Source organism: Podarcis muralis, chromosome 9, assembly GCF_964188315.1.
Source record: "Podarcis muralis chromosome 9, rPodMur119.hap1.1, whole genome shotgun sequence".
In the NCBI taxonomy this organism is placed as follows: Eukaryota; Metazoa; Chordata; class Lepidosauria; order Squamata; family Lacertidae; genus Podarcis; species Podarcis muralis.
In genome coordinates, this window is record NC_135663.1 from 17,202,971 (window position 1) to 17,224,595 (window position 21,625).

The 21,625-nt window shown below is 40.9% G+C and overlaps 1 protein-coding gene across 4 annotated transcripts in view; it reads left to right on the forward strand.

Moving 5' to 3' along the window:
- The window catches only part of CCSER1 (coiled-coil serine rich protein 1), a 730,500-nt gene that overhangs the window by 353,492 nt on the left and 355,383 nt on the right, over positions 1 to 21,625 (forward strand). For all 4 annotated transcript variants that reach the window (XM_028743550.2, XM_028743548.2, XM_077933833.1 and 1 more), the window contains one exon: positions 2,582 to 2,659. In XM_028743550.2, coding sequence (XP_028599383.2) covers positions 2,582 to 2,659 — 78 coding nt within the window. The remainder of the gene's footprint in view (positions 1 to 2,581; positions 2,660 to 21,625) is intronic.

Below are 21,625 nucleotides of genomic sequence, written 5' to 3' on the forward strand. Positions count from 1 at the left end.
TCTCTATATATTACTCTGTGTTTACCTTTATACCACACTGCTGTACTGCAAATTTATGTGTAGGCATGCACTCATGCATATAATATATACATTTTCTTCTGTTTTCATTTTTCAAGTTTGGGATTGAACTTCTTATATATTTCTGTTTGCCAGGAGTAATGTCCCTGCGTTTTAAGACAAGAAAGAAATGTAGAGTAGAGGTTATTCAGAACAGAATTAACTTGCTTAGGTTGCCATGTATTTCACTAAAGCTTTAATGAGCCATTTTGCACGTTTTAAATGTTGTGACTGCAATTATTCTCACTGCTTCATCTACTCTCCAAAGGACTTTTGTAATTTCAGTATGGAACCACTTTTGACAGGTCATTTTAACTTATTTAGCTATGGAGGCTTCAAGTCTGAATTTTGTATTACTTAAATATGTTCTCAATGAATGTCAGCATGTTAGACATTTGCACGTGATATTTAGCTCCTGCACAGAATTAAGGGTTCTTGCACCAGGCTATGGATGACACCCTTCAGTGTGGTGTAGTGGTTAAGAGCGGTAGTCTCATAATCTGGGAAACCGGGTTCGAGTCTCCGCTCCTCCACATGCAGCTGCTGGGTGACCTTGGGCCAGTCACACTTCTTTGAAGTCTCTCAGCCCCACTCACCTCACAGAATGTTTGTTGTGGGGGAGGAAGGGAAAGGAGAATGTTAGCCGCTTTGAGACTCCTTAAAGGGAGTGAAAGGCGGGATATCAAATCCAAACTCTTCTTCTTCTTCTTCCTTCTCTGTGAATATTGGGCAACTTACAATTTTATTGGCCGTTGCCCAGATCCTTCTGTAGCATATTATGCATAGAAAAATGAATAGATATCACAAATCATTTACTGTGTAGTGTTTTATTAACAAGTGCATTACTTTGCAAACCTTAAGGTGTTTACTGTGGAGTTGTCCCATAAGCTTTCATGAAGAAATTCTTATCAAGATCAGTATGGTTATAAGTTACCATTGATCAGGTCCCAGTACTCAGCAGACGGGTTTAAATGTATCCGTGAAAATGGAACGACCCCATTTCCTAACTATCCCAAAAAGCCCATACAAAACTTGCATGGTATACAAATGAGAGGATTTCTCCCTGCACTAAAATAAATATATGGCGCAAGAACGCAAGAGAATTGTGACTGGCTCTTTTACTGTTCCTTAAAAAGTCTAAAATTCTGAAATATTTATTCAGTCATATCCCATCTGCTTGCTGTACTCAACTTCCAGGCTGTGAACTTATATTGAACTAAATGACCAACAATACAGTTGAAGCAATCACCCTGAAAATAAGTTGGAAATGCACTTCCTCTCTTTAAATAGCTATAAAATACACAGATTGTCTTCTCCTTTCTTTAGTTATCAGGATTTATTTGTTCTCTTGCTTCTAATATCCACTGAAGATATTTTCTGCCAGTATTAACTTCTTGGATCAATAATTTTTGATGGCAATCTTGAGGGAAGTTGGTGTCTGGCAGCTATCATAGCACTGTAGTCTCTTGTTGAAAAGCAGTTACCACAAACAAAATTGGCTCTATCTTTGGGAGTGATGTTCACAAGACTGCACATATTTTATAGTACAATTATCTAGGGTGGCTGTCGTGCCCTCTCTGTTTAGAAAAATAGGGTCACAGCTTGAACAATCCAGTTTTATGAGTTGGAGCGAGAGACAATTAGTTTTCACATACAGTTTATATCAAGGATGCAGAACCTGTGACCCTCCAGTTGTTACTGGACTACAACTCCTATAATTCCTGACCTTTGACTATGCTGGCTGGGCATAGTGGGAGCTGGGGTCCAACAACCTCTGAAGGGGCACAGGCTTCCCATCCTTGGTTTCTATTTTCTGAAAGAGTGGGGAACTGCTGATATACTCTACCATCCACATCTTGTGCTTGACACTGCCAGCTAGGCCACAAATTAAAACATCAGGCCTGATGCTTGTCAGTCATCCCCCTTATACCCCCCACAAGTAAGAAGCAGGATCCTGAAGTTTGCCCTCGTTCCATATATTACATTTATATACTTTTATATTATATTGTTGTGAGGTGGGGGAGGGGGGAGTAGGCTGTTTGCCAAGATCCTTCCAACCCTTGGATCCAGCAAGTGTTAAAATATAAGCCAGGCTAGCTTCCTGATGAGGTGATTGCCTGGGTGATGGGCCATTAAGGGGAACAAACTGTTTCCATTGTATTTGCTAAAGGTGCTTATTGGCTTGTGTTTTTCAGTACTTAACTTTGAAGATCTTAGGCTGCAACCCTAACCCTACTTAAATGGGAGCAAGACCCATTGAATTCAATAGGACTTACCCATGAGTAGATATGGTTAGGATAGTGTTGCTCATTATTTGCTACTCCAGATGGTGTTAAAATGCACCAAGAAAAATGCTCAAAGTAGAATGCTTGCTTCGGTTACAGTTTTTTGTATCATTATTCATTTTCTCTTCATTGTAATAGATGGGGTGCTCTCCTGGTCAAAGTGCCACAGCTACACCAAGCACTTAAACAGTGGATTTGTCACAGGCTAATCTAGATTTTCATTTTGCTTTTTATTGTAGAGTGCAGATATGAGTCCTGCAAGCAGTACCAACTCGCTTCCTGTCAGCCCACTTACTGAAGAACCGTTGCCATTCAAGGTAAATAGCTTTCACCACAGAGTCAATGATACTTGGGGTATTTGACTTAAACAGGTGCATGCTTCCAAGTACCCTGGCTATAATTGCATGCTTGCAAAAATCATGAGGAGTTGACTGATATACAGAACGGCAAAGGATATCCTGGAAGCAGACTTGCACTCTTGGTGAGACATTAATGTTAGGCAAAACTTTAAGCCCTGATTAAGACTCCAGGATCTTAAACCCTGGATCTCAATTTCCTTGTTTGCTTTTAAAACTCCTGTTTGCCTGCTCAGCAAGCAGATGGGTGTGTGTGTATGGCTGTTGTGGTGGGGCATCTATCCTTCTCTACATCCAGAGAGGAAGCTGCTTCTCTTATCTACAGGAATAGCTGCACCTTGTAAAACTACTGTGTAAAACCCAAACAGCCCTGGGTTATGTCTCCACTTTCTCAATAGGGCATGTTAGGTGAACATGACATAATGCATGGCTCACAATTATTATTTTATGACATCTACTGAAGCCATCATACTATCCAAAAGTACTTCTGTCACCCTGACGACATTTCTCTCTATTCCCTCTGGCACCAGGGTTGCTGCCTGCAGATGGGATTTGCAAGTGGTTCAAGTCAAGTACTAACCTTATAGACCACAGTCCTCTTTATTTATTATTATTTATTCCTTACATCTATTTACCACCTTTATCCTCCAAGGATTTCAAGGTGGTGTACACAGTTCTCCTCCCCATTTCAACCTCACAACAACCTTGGGAGGTAGGTCAGGCTAAGAGATAATGACTGGCCCCACTTCATGACTGAGTGGGGATTCGAACCCTGCTCTCTCAGGTCCTAGCTCAACACTCTAACCACTATGCCACACTGGCTCTCTTTGAAACACATTGCTCTGAAGAGTCACTACTGTGCCATTCCCTGTTTTATAACTCCAGGTTCTGGATAACTTGGTGGTGACAGACTAGACTAGAGAATCTGTGGTCCTTCAGATGGTGTTGGACTACCACTTTCATCTTCCCTGACAATTGCTCATGTTGACAAGCACCAACAGGAGTTGAAGTACAACAACATCCAGGGAGCCACAGATTCCCCATCCCTGCACTAAGCCGTCCCTTTGGGAATTTGACACTGATTCTTCTGGATGACTGCTTTTTTATACTTTCAATTTTAGGGTACTTGTTACCTTTCCAGCCATTGGGGCATGGACCTTACCACCTGAACCTAGGTATCTGACAGGGACATAGTATGTACAACCTAGGTTTCCCTTATCCCTCCATTCTTCCATCATGGAACTCAAGGTGGCATGCCTTCTGTATGTTTATTTAGCTTCATCTAGACTATGGTCCTCCAGTCAATGTCACGAATTTATATAAAGAGTGACTTTATATAAAGAATAACTTATGAGAAGGTGGTGATTTGTTGGCATCTGTTCATTTGAAGAAGACTGAGAAGACAGGTGACAACTGTGTGTAGGCATACAGAGACACATTGTTGTATGCTCGTTTTAAAAAATAGCAGGATATTAAAAATAAAACCAGGGGTACATTTGTTTTGGCTTTTGAAGGAAAGACTTCCAGCTTTCCTGTGGAACTCATGTAAACATTGAGGTCAGGCTCAGGGGAGATTCATGTGCAACTCCCAGCCAGCACCGTTGAGGGGAAATAAAAGTAATGTAAAATGCAACCGTTTCTGTTATTGCTTGCTGACTTGCTCCAGGAGAGAGCAACACTGTTTCAGCAGTAACGTGAGTGAGTGATTTCATATGCAAAAACCCTTTCCAAATACTGTCAGTCTATAATAGTGGTTTGTGATGACAGGGAATGTATTACTCTGGCCAATTTGATAGTCGTACTTCCCAACTTCCCGTGAAGTGAGCAGCAATGTTTAGATGTTTAATTTGATTTGTTTTGGGCGGTTCTGAGAAAAGCAATTGTCACTTAACAACAGGGTAGAAGAATTGGGCCTCTGTGGGATAGTAAACTATGGTTTACTTTTGAATTTGAAATAAGTTATAGCTGTCGCTTTGGAATAACGGTTCTGACCTAAGAAAAAGGGGGTGCCCTTTCAATGTGTTTGCTGTACAAACGTGGGTGGCACTGTGGCCTAAACCACTGAGCCTCTTGGGCTTGCCCATTAAGGTCAACATTTGAAACTGTGTGATGGGATGAGCTCCCATTGCTCTGTCCCAGCTCCTGCCAACCTAGCAGTTCCAAAGCATACCAGTGCAAGTAGATAAATAGGTACTGCTGCGGTGGGAAGGTAGTGTTTCTGTGCGCTCTGGCTTCCTTCACAGTGTCCTGTTGCATCAGAATCAGTTAGTCATGCTGGCCACATGACCCAGAAAAGCTAACTGCAGACAAACACTGGCTCCCTCAGTCTGAAAGCGGAGATGAGTGCCATAATCGAATTCAGCTAGACTTAACTAGACTTACCTTTACCTGTACAAACTAACCTCATCACAGATGACCTGGCTTTCTAATAAAGCTTATATGGACAGGCAGTATGGGATTCATAGAGCATGTGAATTCTGGGACATCATATCTGAAATCCAAGGAGAGAGAAGTGTGTGTGTGTGTGTGTGTGTGTGTGTGTGTGTGTGTGAGAGAGAGAGAGAGAGAGAGAGAGAGAGAGAGAGAGAGAGAGAGGGAGAGAGAGATTTACTCTTCATTTTATACATTACTTGTTTTCTCCTTACAAGAAAACCTGTTCAAACTTTTTACAGCATATTGATTAATATTTGGTAGGAACCTGATACGTTGCTTTATGAGCTGGGTCTGTCCCACCTCAGCAGTTCCTGGCATACATTTTGGGGCGAGTCTATCAGCAGATAAATGGTCTTTCCCTCTCTAAAAGAAGAAAGGTACAGATGGCATTAGGAGGTGGGTTAAATAGCTTGCTCCTGATATAAAACGTACAGAGCAAATGTGCGGCTGAGGCATAGAGGGACAAAGGTCAGCTTTCATATCTATGAATAGCACTAAAGCTGTTGCTCTTGCACATTAGGCCTGAGGACTCAATCACAGGAAATTTGGAATTAAAATCACCACTGTGCCTCCTACTGTGCCATTTCCTCAGCAGCTCATAACATCCTCAGTGTTGCTGCATACCCAGCTGCCATCTATAGGGGGTCCTTCAGGCTTTTTATGTGGCATTGTTTTTGACACTCAGTCTGAAATATTTAAAAAAAATGATATGAGAGCAGTTTGGGGAGCACTCAGAGGCAGCTCCATCCCTAGCTCAGTGCAAGAGGTGCCAGCTGGGCTAAAATTTTATTGAATGAATTACCAGAGCATTTTTCTGTGACTTCAGGTGGTAGTAAAAAATAGAAAAACAGGGTGGTGGTGGGGCATGTCACGATGTACATAATTAGCAGCAGCAGAAAATAGAGACTGAAGACTCGGCCTCACAATTACCCTTTTTGAGGCCAGTCAATCAGAACTGTACACAGTACTTCAAATGCAGTTGCACCATAGATTTGTGTAGCATCAATGTGATATTGGCAGTTATATTTCCAATTCCTTTCTTAATGACCCTAGCATGGAATTTGCCTTTTTCACAGCCACCACACACTAGGTTGGCTTCTTCATCAAGCTAGCAAGGTCTCACTCCTGGTCTATCAATATTATATATGCACATACACAGTAAGTTATTGACAGAAGTTATTTAACAACAAACAAAACACAAGCCAGATTCTGATGTTGGTTTTTCAGAGATTACAGTGGCCAAGGCTGGTTTGGTACTTCAATGAATATTAGCTTTATTTACCAAATTGATATTGAAATTGACAAAGCTTGTTCTGATTTGGATGAATTGGTAATTCTTTCCAGTTTTTGCTAAGTTTAGTTACTCTGTTCTCGCCTCAGTATTTGACTGTGCTGATGCTAATCCCCCAAATGAGAAACAACACAATTAATAAAAGGAGATAATCCTAAGAAAAAGTATGGAAGTCTGCTGATAAAGCTCTCTTTCATCAAAGAGATCCCCACTAGATTCTGTCTTTGTGGTGGTTGTAGCCAGGTTACCAGCTTCAAATAGCAACTTCTGAAAAGAATAATCTAGCAGCCAGGATCACTTGTAGTAGCGGGCCACATTATCCATTTGGAAAGAATCTTTCCCATCAAAAGGGAAAGAATCCATAATATGTTTGTTGGTTTGAGAAATGTTTACCCATGTTTCCACTAAAATAGCCTCAATGAGGATTTCTGATCAAATAAAAACTGTCTACATAAGGAAACTGTAAACTGGGGTAAATATTATGTTACCCATTAGGTTTCAGAAAGAAAGAATACTTAACATTAATGAGCTTTATGTGCCATTGAAATCAATGGATTTAAAGTGTATAGTTGAATGCTAAATTCAGCCTTACCAATGTGGTGCCTTCCTGCTATTTTGGGTGACAAATCCCATCAGCCCCAGTTAATACCTTGGAGTTGTAGTCCCAGACAGCAGGAGGGCACCAGGTTGGGGGTGGCTAGCTTAAGAAAATGAAGTAATTTCAGTAGAATTTAGTTGTGGATAATTTTTTTTTTATTGATTTCATCCTACATCAGCTAAAGGTCTGTCTTATCAGTGCATTCTGCGAATGTACAAAAACAATGCAGTGCATTCTTGGTACATTAATTGCAGACAGAAAGCATAATATTAAAATTGTTTTTCTGTATTACAGTGTTACAACACCACACATACACACACATGATTTTTCCTGAACAAAGTATTACAATAAATGAAATGCATACATAAAGTCAGAAGAGTATGCATAATTTCTCCAGTAATCAATAAAAGTAGACCAATTTTCCTTTAAAAAAATAAAATAATACTTTTTGTTCTCTTTCTTTGCCTTGAATATAATTAGTAAGTTTTGACATCACTGTCAAGTAGTTTATTTTCCCATTCAGAAGCCGACAGAAAATTATTTCCAGCATCTAGCATAACAGACTGTGGCTGCAACAGCCATGTATGATATCATCTCCTGATATAGTATGCAGTGTTCTTAGCATCCATCAAGAGAAAAAAATTAGGAACTGAACTCAATTTCTCCTTCATTATTCCCCCCCTCTCTGGTAAATGCATTGTTTTTTTTCCTTAGTAGTGCCAAAGATCCACCATAACTCTTCTTTTCTCCGCCCCCCTCTCTCTCTCACACACAGAGAGAGGGAGAGAGAGAGAGGGAGGGAGGACACACCCACCCATACCTACACCCCTACACACCTTTCCAGAATGCATTCCTATGGTCCCCAGGAGTTTGTTATAGAAGCCATAGGATAAAAAAAAAATTGAGGAGGGAACTCTCCCTCTGAAGGGGTGGGGTGGAGTCTGACCTCACAAGTCTCCTACCTGCAGCTATGACAAGGTCCACTGTTGGTGCTTCCCTGGCCCAGGAACTTTGGCACAACTTACAAACATAAAAACAAAATGGCTCCTAAAAATATACATAGCATCATGTGAAGAAGGCTGAGCACTCTGGGGGAGGCGGCCGTTGAAGCTATGAAGTATGATGCCCACCAGGCCCCCACCCAGCCCATTTCCAACAAAGATGGAGGGGGCCGAAGGCACGTTGACCCACCTGCCTGCCAGCATGAGCTCAGCAGGGCTTTGCATTTGGTAGTTTGTCTGCATTTGATTCTCCTGACTCAGTCGGATTGTTCTGCCCATGTTCTAGGCACCATACTAAGATCTGTGGGTATAATATACTACCTGTGCACAACTTTAGGACAGGTCTCCCTGAAGCTGGTATATAAAATGAAAAAGTTACATTCCTTCTGTATGCATTCTCAGATGTCCTGAAGTTTGAAGAAATGTGGTTTTTGTTGGTCTTGTTTTGGCTTTGTTGAGTGTTCAAGACTATTTCTTAAGAAGGATGCGGGAGAAAGGGGCAGAAATGTAATTCCACTTTAAGTCATGTCAAAAACTCTGCATTAGAACTTTTGTATTTTAGACCATAGAGGAATTAGTAAAATGAAGATCAGCAATAGGCAATAGGTGGGCAGGAGACAAAGGACCCAAAACAGAGGTATCATACTAAGAGAGAAGAGCCAAATATTGTTTCTGCCTGCCTGCTTCTGATTTATGAACTTCCAGCATATTATGGTTAATACACATTTGGCTTTCCTCAATCCCAGTTTCATCATCAATCGTTATTCTGTGCTTGCCTTTCCAGTCTGGATTGGGGATCATCAGTAGCTTTATTGTTTTCTTTTGCCATCCCTGCTGTATGAGGATGAATGTAAGATTTGTTTGCAAAAAAATGAAAAAGGTAATTTGTTATCATGACAAGACAAACAGAATTATCTTTCCATAAATTAAAATGAAATTATTATTGGATTTTATCTCTTTATAAAGCAGTCTGTGCCTCTCATTCAGAGAGGTCCTTGGAGTAAATGGGAATTAATTGGGAAAAAAATTACTGAATATTATGAAGCTGTCACTTCAGCTTTCTAGATCAGCACTGCAGATATTAGAGATGCTGGGTGCATACCAACCATGCAGATGATTTCAGCATATAAATTTTGAGGCGGGAAGTTGATCAGCATCCATATTTATTTACTCTGCAAGTGCCTGCCACTCTTTTGCCTTGAAGATCATGCTTTCTTGAGTTTTTGCCGTGTCCTTGCATAGAAATGAAGCACTATTATCCTGCTTTTAAAAACAAACTAGTGCACTAACAAGTTGGTTATTCAGCTTGGATATTGATTTTTTTTTTTAAGCATAGATAGTTTAGATGTAGATGCTTTTAGATGTTTTAATTGTCTTCTCTCTTGTGTGTTTGCCACCCTGGGCACCTTCAGGAGGAAGGGTAGGGATATAGATTTAATAGTAAATAAATAACAAATGAGATGCTTTTTTAGAAAATTAGGAGTAAAAACAGCCAGGAATAGTAGGCAGATGAGCCCTGGGGATGTGAAGAATGAAATGGCAACATTGATTCTCGCTGCTTCCCGAGAATTCTGGGTGCTTGCTTTTCCAGGAACAGCAGTGAGAGAGGGAAAGGGTTGTGCAGCTGGAAAACAGGACCAAATGATGTCAGCTAGTAAGCTCTGGGATGCTGAGCAGTCAGTCAGCTTCCTGTGATGGAGTGTGCCCCATGCTGGTTCTGGCCCCCTGAAGCTAAAAGTGAGGCTTCCCTTTTGCAAAAGCAGCTGGGACTAGTGGGCAGAGGAACCCCAAGAACAAGGAAAGGAAAAATGGTAACATCTGCCCTGTGAGAGGGGACATCGTTTCCAAGACTAGCTGACTTCAGCCAGTGAGCCATGGGCACTCCATGGAGCAGTGACAGCAAGGCTTCCTTCCTGTTTTATCCCCACAGATGATTGACTATTGCTTCCTGATGTGAGAGGGCAGGAACTGGAGGACAGGTTTACATGTGTGGCAGGCCAGAAGTGGTATAATTGCCTTATTCTCACAAGAGCTTGCCTGAGTGAGGGACAGGGAGTTGATGCGGAATGTAGTAAGCTGAATGGGAGAGGTCACTTAGGCCTCTAGTGGCAGAAATGGATCAAGGTGTAATGGGAGGTTCAACAGATTAATGCATTTTTCAGCTCTGGTACAAGGTAAGTTGAATAAACCTCCTGAAGGCTAGAAGGAGGAACAGCTTGCTTTATGGTTATATGAGAGCGATGCAACTCTGCAATAAGTAGCAAGCATGGGGCTATGTCTGTGACCAAAATTAAGTTACCTGATGTCCTATATATGTTGTTGGACAACAACCTTCAACTTCAACCGGCCTTTGGATATGCTTATTGGGCTGCTGTGAGTTCCAGTCCAACAGTACCTGGAGGGCACCACATTGGCAACCCCTTCTAGGAACAGGTGAATTGGCAAACTGTTGGATTTTTACTTTTATAAAAGACGGATCTGATGTATCATCTCTATGCCAGCTCCATCTTATAATCAGTCTCCCTCCATCCTGAAGATAACGGAGCTTTCAGCAGACTGACAGCTTATATTATGGGTAACATGATGTTTTAGTTCTACTTAATTTCATGCATATGAGGAATCATGACTGGCTGACAGCTTCAATGAATCCAGAAAGCACTGCCTTAAGTGACGTTTTGCATAAGGGAAAAAAAAAGGAATAATAAAGTTGATTATAGGCAAGCAGAACTAATGAATGTAAAATGGAGACAAGAAGAACCAACCACCTCCTCTCTGATTCTGATATTGTGGCTGTTTCTTTTTTCTTTTTAAATTTTGCCTACCTAACCTACTCACATTTTGGAATAGTAATATCTAAAGGGGCCATAAGATAAAATATAAACTATTGTTTTCCTGAGTATGCTGTTGGTGGTGTTAATGTTGAAAATTACTGACTTGTTACAGAAATTTTGCATAACTTTTAAATAATTTGGGGGTCTCTTCTGACACAAAACTTTGGATGAATTTTGAAGGGGGCCATCCTTTATTATTATTATTGTTAGTAATAGTTGTTGTTGTTGTTGTTGTTGTTGTTGTTGTTGTTGTTGTTGTTGTAGTAGTAGTAGTATTCAGCTAAATGTTTACTCAGAGAGCCATTGAAATAATGGCCATGGCTAACTTAGGTCCATCAATTTCACTGAACTTGCTCTGAGTAAATCTTAGTTGAATACAACTCTGTAATACAACTGTCTAATGAAAACTTACCCAAGCAGTGCACAATATAATAATCTAAAAGAAAAAATTAAAATAAAGATTAGAAATCTCCCCTCCCCCTTTTTTTAAAGCTACCAAATGCAAAGCAAAATGTTTTTATCTGCCTTTAGAATGAAAGCGGAGACATCAGTTCATCTTCCCTCTGGGAAACAGCCAGCTATCATCTTTGAGTCTAGAGATTCCTAAAAACAGCAAAGTGTGTGCTGGTTTTGCTTTTCTAGTTTATGGGTGGAAAGGGGACAACACCGTGCTATTGCGCTAATGATTTGAAAGAGCAAACTAAGCCACTTGCTTCCATTAGGAAAGGTGGCTTTTGTTCCACACCAAAACCCGTTGGGAATATCACCATTGCCCATTTTCACCATGAGAGTACTCCACGGAAAGCTTTTGTCTGTGAATAAGGGAAGGAGTAAAGGAGTAAATTATTGCTATATCAATTCTCTGAGGGTTCTATTATCTGGAACAAGGGAGCTCTGTGGCATTCTTTTGTACTGAGTTCTCAGGAGAGAGGAAACAGACTGTTCTAAGCTAGCCACTGGCACCCTTGGAAACCCTTTTTTCCAGGTATCAAGGGAGATTTGTCATCAAGCCCCCTAGAGCCTTCCCATTGCCCCAAGGGTTTGTATACTTCTGGCAGCTTTCCAGCAACTATTCTGAGGGCTTTTCTCTCTCTCTCTGTGTGTGTGTGTGCTTCACATTTACAGTTTCAACATGGTTCCTGTTCTTACTAGTAGCTACACAAATTGGCCTTTGAATAAAAATCTGCTGTATTCTGTACAATAATATCCATTGCAGTTGGGGGTTTTTAAGGTTAAAAAAGCAGGAGAAGAAATTGGTTGTTAAAATATATATTTGAGGTGTGGAAGGTTGCTTATTAGTTTCTACCTGTATGCATGCTAATGCAGGGACTTTATATTGGTAGCAGAGCAGTCCTACAACAGGGGAAGGGGAGAGAAGAGAATATGAGGTGCAGGAACTGCAAAATCTATAGCCCTGCCAATCTCAACCAGTCACAGCAGATTTGTGCTGTGTGGGTATTTGGAGGGTAAACAAGTACTCCACCTTCAGTACTGATATACTGCAACCCACCCACCCCCAACAGCAGGAGGGTTTTGGATCTGACATATCCAAAGAGTCCACTGATCCATTCTGGGATGCCCCCTTTTCATTATTACCACCTATGGCAGAGTGACAAGGGCAATGGAGGTTTCCACACCTGCAAGGCAAAGCTTTGGACTTCCATCTTTGCAGGGAGAGAAGGAGATCATTATATACGGTACTCTGGTCCCTAGCATGCTGTTCTGTGGACCATGGGATTGACTTCAAAGTAGCACTAAGAAGATTGCTCTGTCAGCACAATGACTGATGGAATGATCTCTGTTCTCTTCCATCTGCACACTTAGGGTTTTCCTGATCTCGCTGAGATTTAAGGAGGGGTGCACAGTGGGAGGAGCAGGGCCAGCCCAAGAAATTTTGGCACCTGAGGAGAACCACAAAACAGTGCCTTCCTCCCCACCAGGAAGAAGGGGGGAGTAAAGAGTGAAGCCAAGAACAATGGGGAATAGCGATCAACATTGGGACTCGCTGCCTGTGTGGACCCTGCCACCTGGGGCCATCGCCTCACCTTGCTACATGAGTGGAGTGGTCCTGGGGATGAGAAGCAGGGAAGCCCCATTGTGCACAGCTACCCATCCCCTTGAGTTTTGTGTAAATTAGTGTGTAATAAATGTCCTCTTGCAGGGCCAACATGAACAAAAGCTTCCCCAGTGATTATGATGTTAGGAACGGTTCTCTATGGTGGTTGTATTGCATAAGGATACCTGTGGGGTTTTCGGTCATGCTATCTGGTTCAGAGACTCTTGATTTCATATTTGATGCTACAAAAACTAAATCAATTTCCATCTAGCAATGTAATCACTCTGTTATGGGAAGGGTGACTGCATACCCTCTGCCATTTAGTTGACCTAAGAAATAAGCTGCCTTTCAGGTTCTCCTCTAAAACATGAAAGCTGCTCCTCAATTAATGGGAGGGTAGTGCAGATCTGGAATTGTTTTCATGAACTTCACACTGCCTTTTGAACTGTGTACATTTTAGATGTGCTGCCTTATGTAAATTAATATGCTTATCATAAAATAGAAGAGGCTAAAATAGGTCAAATGTGTGTGTGGATATGTTGCATTTGTTTACATGAAACAAAGTAAAGTACCAAAGAACCCTACTTCGGGTCACTGTTCTGGCAAGAGCAAAATGCACACACAGCCCAGTCCTCAGTGACCTAAATCTCACTGGAAGGTATTCCCCAGGGTTTCTTGAAATACACATACCCTCCACAACACTTCATCTGTCACAGTTTAAAAAATGTTGCTACTGCCCTCATGTTTTAGATTCATTATTCCGTTTTTAAAAAAGAGGGTGGATAAGTCCCTTTTGATAAATGGTGTTGACTTGGTGATCTTTGTGATACTTTCTGTGTGCATTGTTGTGTGATCCTGTGAAGTCATGACATCTATCAGTCTTCTGAATCACTGCAACTGTTAGGTAGTTATTACATGAATGGAAGGTTCATTTCCTGCACTTATTATCTATGTCAAACAGGGAGTAGCAGTTGCAATAATCCTGTCATCTTCATCAGCCATTGATGATTTTATCTTAAGGATGGGAGTTTTGAGGATCATGCAAATGGGATTAAGAGCTTCCCTGCTGGTTTCAGGAAGATGTCTAGTCCAAGTGCATTAAAACAGTAGCAGAATTATTTAAACAGATTTTGACGTCACATTTAATAGTCTTCCCAAAGTAATTAGATAGTTATGGCATTATGCATCTGTCAGGCCAATGCATGGCAATGGCTGCCGAAAGAAGGAAGCTCCTATGGGACAAGATAAATATTTGATGAACAACATGACCACCTTTATTTTCACTAGTAAAATCAATCTGCTTCAGTCTTCATATGCTTGCCACTGCAGGCAGTTTTGAAACATGCTAGCATTTATTTTAATCAATATTTAAACTACTGTGTGAATGGGTCTTCAAAATGTAATAATGTGTGTGTGTGTGTGTGTGTGTGTGTGTGTGTGTGTGTGTGTATGGTTGTTCTATCATATATTCTGTGCCATTATGGAGGGCAATAACATTTATTTAAGTTATTTATATCCTGGCTTTTAGGGTACAAACATTCAGAGGTCAGGTTACAACAACCAAAAGGGACAATATGTGCTAAAACCCCTATCATTTTTGTTGTGATGAGTGAGTTCAACGGCTTAGCAAGTGACATAAGAGGCCAATGAGATTTCTCCTGGCAAAATGAAACCTCGTTTCTGGTCAGGCTGCTTCGTCTCTACAACTATTCTCTTGAGTAAAGACCAAACTGCTATCATTACTGTCCATACCTGCCATATTTACCGTACATTATGGTTCACCAACTCACCTGCTTGTCATTAGGAAGGAGCTGTGACTCATACTTTGCATGCGAAAGTTCCCAGTTTCAAACTCTTCATCTCCAAGTAGGGCTGGCAGAGGTCCTTGTTAGAAATCCCGGAGAGCTGCTGCCAGTCAGTGCAGACAGTACTAAGTTAGATGGACCAATGGTCTGACTCAGTATAAAGCAGCTTCTTGTGATTATTAAGCCTGCCCAGCTTAGCCTCCTCATGCCCATTTCTCTGGTGATGGCAGCACATAGCATTGACCAGCTTGCACACAGAGGTCCCTCCAGACCACAAGCATGGTCATATGAACTTTTTAGGGTACTGCTTAGGTTTTAATACAATATTTGTATACCTGTTACATGGTAAAGGGCTGCCATTATCTTAATTTCTTCATACACCTAGTTCATACTAGGTGATGTACACAAAGTGGTGGCTGGTGCTCATTGGGCTTAATAGGGAGGCCAATGAAACCAATAATAGGCAGAGCCAACTAATTCAGATTTTGTGCCCATCCTTTTCCCTGCTGAGTTCTACAAGGACAGCAGTGAGACTGAGGAGGAGGGCTGCCAGTGCCACCCCCTCAATTGGATGTAAGAAAAAAGGCAGGCAGGTGGAGACTGGCTGAGGGCAAGGCCTCATTTGTCCTAATATACCAGTCTCCAATGTGAACACAGATTAAAACAAAACGGGGGCACTCCAGCAGGTTTGCAATGTAATAAAGCATGGAATAAAAAGGAAACAAACATGGAGAAAAGCATCAAACTCCTAGTCCTCTTAATGAGAAAACTCAAGGCAATGGGTTTTTAAGAAGAAAGGATAGAGCCATTCCCTTGCACCACTTTATGAAGTAAGAGAACACATCAAATTCCCATTTATATCACACTCTTTTTGTATATTGGTCTAACACTGTACCTAACACTTATTTTTGCTTCAGGGGTTACTTAAAGGGTCAAAATAAATACAGATATTACATTGTAACTGTGAGGTTCCTCTTGCTGATATTGATTCCTGCCACGAAAGCTACAGTTTCAGGTTAAGGAGGATCAAATCTCTGGGTTTATCACATAATGATTGCCTGGCTATTGTGTTTATCTTGACAGAATCGTGGACTGCCCAGAGAACCACACTAAGAAAATCCATGTAGAATACACTATATAGTTTTTCACATCTAGTTTTCTTGCTGCTAGTGTTTTATTTGTTCATTTCAGAACATTTGTCTATATGAGCAAAAGCTCGGCGTGCTTTTAGACCAATTTCACTGAAATTTTTATTTATTTTGACTGGGATCGGTAAGATTTCAGACTTTTCTATTTGAACAGTAGATCTCTGTGCCACATTACTAACTCAGTTTGAAAGGCCTGACCCCAAAACTAAAGAGCAAACATTATGGCTGTGCTATGCTATGCTAATCCCCATCTAGATTTAATGTTGAATCTCTGTGTTGTATCAAATCCAAGGAAAGTTTTGTTATACTTCATGCCGTTTTCATCTCAATATGCACACATTCTTTCAGTAACTTATAGTAACTCATTTGCCATTCCATCGATACTGAAATAGGTACAATATAAAGTTATAAAACATTTATGAAGTCTAACTACTTGGAGCCAGTGCAGTGAAGCTCGTAAGAAAGAGTAATTCATCTTCTTTGTCTTTGGAGGATGAGCTGTTTTAAGGATCATGTCGAATTCAATAGACGTTGCCTGCATAATAAGACTGCACTATGATGAGTTGCATGAGTGCCCTATCAGTTGACTGTAAGCTGCCCTGTTTTGCCAAGTGCCTTACCTTCTCATCTGGATCTAAAGAAGATAGCATGGCTGTAATCACATCATTCTCCAGAGGAGCAGAAAGCCACACAAGGATCTGATGGCTAAAAATGAAACCTCATCACCATTGTCCATGTGCCTAACATGGTTAGACACAGTACAAAAATTAAAAATAAAGACAAAGACAAGATACCATAGTGAAGGAAGCAAAGGGAGAAGGTGGTTCAACTGGGAAAAATAAAGTAAAGGTTGAAAGATGTGCATAAAGGGGCACTCAAATGAAAATATAGGAGTCAGGTGTCATTTCAAAACAGGGCTCCAGATACAGCAAAAACAGAGATGACCGTGGAGTCATTTTTAGTAAAGAATCTTAAGATGGAGACATGTGGAAACTATTGAAGTAAATGGTAAAAAGGCATAATATGTTGTGAACAAGTAAAAGAAAGATTTCAGACAAGCAGCAGCATTTCACAGGAACATAGGAATAAGTTAGACTTTTGATCCATCAAGTTCAGTATTGTCAACACACACTGACAGCAGACAGAGGACTTTCACAACCCTACCTAGAGATGCCCTCAGTTGAACCTGAGACCTTATGCATGCAGAACAATTGCTCTAACCACTAAATGGCAACTCTTCCCTTTAATATGGGGCATAGAACAATTCTACAGTGGTGCCTCGCAAGACGAAAAGAATCCGTTCCGCGATTCTCTTCGTCTAGCGGTTTTTTCGTCTTGCGAAGCAACCCTATTAGCGGCTTAGCGGATTAGCGCTATTAGCGGCTTAGCGGCTATTAAAGGCTTAGCGGCTGAGCTGCTAAAAGGCTATTAGCAGCTTAGCGGCTTAGAAAAAGGGGGGGGAGCGAAAAAAAGGGCAAGACTCGCAAGACATTTTCGTCTTGCGAAGCAAGCCCATAGGGAAATTCGTCTTGCGAAGCAACTCAAAAACGGAAAACCCTTTCGTCTAGCGGGTTTTCCGTCTTGCGAGGCATTCGTCTTGCGGGGCACCACTGTATTTCTTTTGCTGAGCAGTATGTTACCCTGCTTATACAGTATGCCTCTGATTACCAAATACCGAAGACAAATTACTTTCACTACAAAGTCTTTGGCTTGTGAGGTTCAACCTGTTCTGCATGGGGTTGCACTCCTCCTAACTGAGTGGGCACACTGTTTGGGGGCACTATTATCATGAGGCAGAAGTGGCCTTGGTGGCATGGGGTGCCTTCCCTCAGCTTCAGCTGGTTACTCAGCTACAACCTTCTCTGAACAGGGATAGCCTAGCTTCTCTTTATGCTCTTAACCTCTAGGCCAGATTACTGCAATGTGATATACGTAGGACTGCAGCTAGTGCAAAATTCATCAGGTACGTTGCTAACTGGGACCAGGACACCTGAACATACTATACTGATGCTGGCCTGACTTCAGTGGCTGTCGATTGGATTCTGAACTCAGTTCAATTCAGTACAGTGGTACCTCGGGTTACATACGCTTCAGGTTACATACGCTTCAGGTTACAGTCTCCTCTAACTCAGAAATAGTACCTCGGGTTAAGAACTTTGCTTCAGGATGAGAACAGAAATTGCGTGGCGGCGGCGTGGCAGCAGCAGGAGGCCCCATTAGCTAAAGTGGTGCTTCAGGTTAAGAACAGTTTCAGGTTAAGAATGGACCTCTGGAACGAATTAAGTACGTAACCAGAGGTACCACTGTATGCTGGTTTTAACCTATAACTTAGCGACTGCATCTCCCCACATGAATCTACCCAGACCCTGCATTCATCACCAGAGGCTTCCCAAAAGAGGTATAGCGGGTGGAAACATAATAACAGTTTTTTTGCAGTGGTGTTTCCATAACAGTAGAGTTATCTTTTTGGAGAGATGTGCCTGAATCCATCATTATAAACGTTTAGGCACCAAATGTTGTTGTTCCTATTTACCAAGACATTTAGTTTTTAATTGGGATCATATGGTATGATGATACCCTAGCCTGTTGTAGGGTTCATCTTTAAGTAGAGTAGGAGCCATTATTTTATTTTCATTTTGCAGGATGAGCACATTTAGTAAATAGTGTTGCTTATTCTTTTGCTGTTGCTTTAAACTGTTGCATTTGTATGTTTCTGACAGTTGTAAGTCACTTTGATACATTTTATGTAGTTTGTGATAAAGTTATATAAATGATGGTGTTTGCCTATAGCTTATTTTATTGCCAAAACAAAAACAGTTTTGTTACCAGGGTTTTTTCTTTAATGCCTCCTTCCCTTATTTTAGCTCATGGTTGCTAGGCTGTAGCCTCTTCAGCCCTCTGAAACTTTTTCATTGTGGTATCTCTTTCTCTGATTCTCCTTTTCAATTACAGAATTCAATGATTCAGCATGCTCTAAAGAAGACCTTTATATCTGTTTGTGTGGGTGACTGTTTGCAGCTCTGAAGGAGGGGTATGGGAAGCACATTCACACATTTTTTGCAGAGCTTCCGGTTACTAATTAACATTTTCATTAGAATATTTGAGTCATGGATGATTTGCATTAGGATTTATTATCTGACCTGCTAAACCTTCAGAAGCTATTACTGTCAGCGTGTGCCATAATTACAGGAAGAGCCGTCTCTGTGCCATATCAACACCTCTGCTGTACTAAATCTTTTCCTTTAGAATCATTGCTGCCCATTTCATCCCAGAATTATTAGATCTGATAAATTATTTTATGTCAGATGCTGCCATGTCCATCTTTTTTAAGACTATCCTTGCTCTGTAATATGTGCCTTTAGCCATACAGACTAATGAACGGTTCCTCGTATCGTCTGATTACTACTCTAATGTTTTCCAGGCATGCTTGTCGATGAGCTTGGCATATGAAGCAATTTCCTTCAGTAATAAAACTAATTAAAGTAGGCAGTCATCCACACAACACTCTTTAATGAATGATAATGAGCTCATTAATCCAGCCGCTCTTGCTCACCAAGTCCACTAGCTGGACCTCTTCAAAGGTCTGTCTGTAGAGAACTCTAGGCCTGAAAAAAGGGCAGTTACCTCAGGCGGATTTTTTTTTTAAAAAAGAAAATCACATTTATTGTGGGTCTTACGGGTTAAAATTAGAAAGCATTGAGGCACACTGTGTCTTAAATGATATATTAAAAAATTAAGTGTAAGGTGATGTATGCTGGCTCAAATAACTAAGAAAGAGAAGTAATAAGCTGATTTTTGTTGGTAGCAATAAAACATTGTAGCACTTGATATAAATATTAACAGTGTGTGCCATTTTGTTGGCTGCACATATTGAGGTGTGTAGAATAAGTAAAATTATGTCTTTGTTTGCCCCAACTAGTTGTTTAAACTTGCCTTTTGTAAATTAACCTTCAATCTTACACTTTCAGCACAAAAATAAATAAGATTTATGGAACAGGTTCCTGCTTTAGCTCTTGTTTATCAGGAGGACAGAGGCAAACCCTGGGCTTCAGTCTCTTGATTAAATTACAGCTTGGCACACATTATTGGAGAATGAATAAGCAACAAATCAACTCAGGAACTAAATATTGGGTGTCTGCATGTTTGAAATCTATTGTTCTGTTCACTGGTTCTATGCACCCTGTTGGTTATGTAACACTCTCCTGACACAATCCAATGTATGATGTTCTTTTTCAGTTGCCACTTTGGAACAATTATTCAACATGCTTTAGATTAAGACATACTGGCTCGGTCCAGATGCACAATTCCTGGCTTGCTAAAGATACTTTAACATTCAGAAACGAGTGACAGTATCACATTGTCCCTCCTTGCCTCTCATCTTACTCAAGAATGTGGTGGAGGTCCATTTGAGACCTTGGAGGAGGCAGTTGACATGCTCTGTCACCTTCAGGTCTGGTTGTAAGTAAGGAATCAGATGGGGGCTGGCTGGAGACAGACTGAAGTTGGTAGGGCAGTGGTCCACACACCCTAATCAGACAGCTTCCATTGACTAGTGCAATGATGTCTACCCCAAAATAAGTCCCATTGGATTCGATTGCAGGTAGGTGAGTTTAGCTACGCAGGTGGCGCTACGCTCTAAACCACAGAGCCTAGGGCTTGCCGATCAGGAGGTCGGCGGTTAGAATCCCCGTGGCGGGGTGAGCTCCCATTGCTTGGTCCCAGCGCCTGCCAACCTAGCAGTTCAAAAGCACGCCAAAGGTGCAGGTAGATAAATAGGTATCGCTCCGGTGGGAAGGTAAATGGCATTTCCGTGCACTGCTCTGGTTTCGGTGTTCCGTTGCGCCAGAAATGGCTGAGTCATGCTGGCCACATGACCCGGAGAAACTGTCTGTGGACAATGCTGTCTCCCTCAACCTGTAAAGTGAGATAAGCACCACAACCCCAGAGTCATCTGTGACTAGACTTAAACTGTAAGGGGTCCTTTAACTTTACTTTTTAAGGTGAGTTTAGGATTACAGCCTAAACTCAACAACCTTGACCTGAACCCCCAAAAGGGGTAGATCACAGTCACTTGGGAGTTGGCCACCGCTGTTTCAAAGTTAAGGAACATAATCATTTCTGTCTCAATAAATTATTACCTCTCCTTCCAACTGAAAGGTTTTTAAATATTATATTATTGTAAAAGTCTTCACTCAGATTCTAGTGAGATGATAGATAGACAGACAGACAGACACACACACACACACACACGATTGTGCATAGCAGCTTTTAAAATCCAAATATATTAATTTTCTCTTCTTTTTAAATATAGCTTTTTAAATCCACATATTTTACGATGTAATCATCTTCTTAATGACTGTGTAGGAATTACATTGTCTACATTTATCCAAAATCAGTGATATTTAAAGATTGATAGAGCTGTTCAAAACGTAACAGTGAAGTATTACATTAGCTTAACAAAAATATATTTTCCAATGAAAAATACATCTCAATGTAAGGTCAGGATGTAATTGGAGTGCAGTTTGTGAAGTGTTGTGCACTGGAAAATGTAGTCTCACCAGGTATTGTTATTATTCTCTAAACCAATAGCTAGTGGAATTACATGGAAAGTTCATAAATTGCATTTTATTTAGAAAATGCAACCAGTACGTTACATTGCTTATTCCTCAGTTTTGTTAACTTTCCATGATTATTATTTTTTTTGGGGGGGGCGGGAGGAATAGAAGGAAAGATATTATTGTTGCTGTCATTTGCATAATACAAA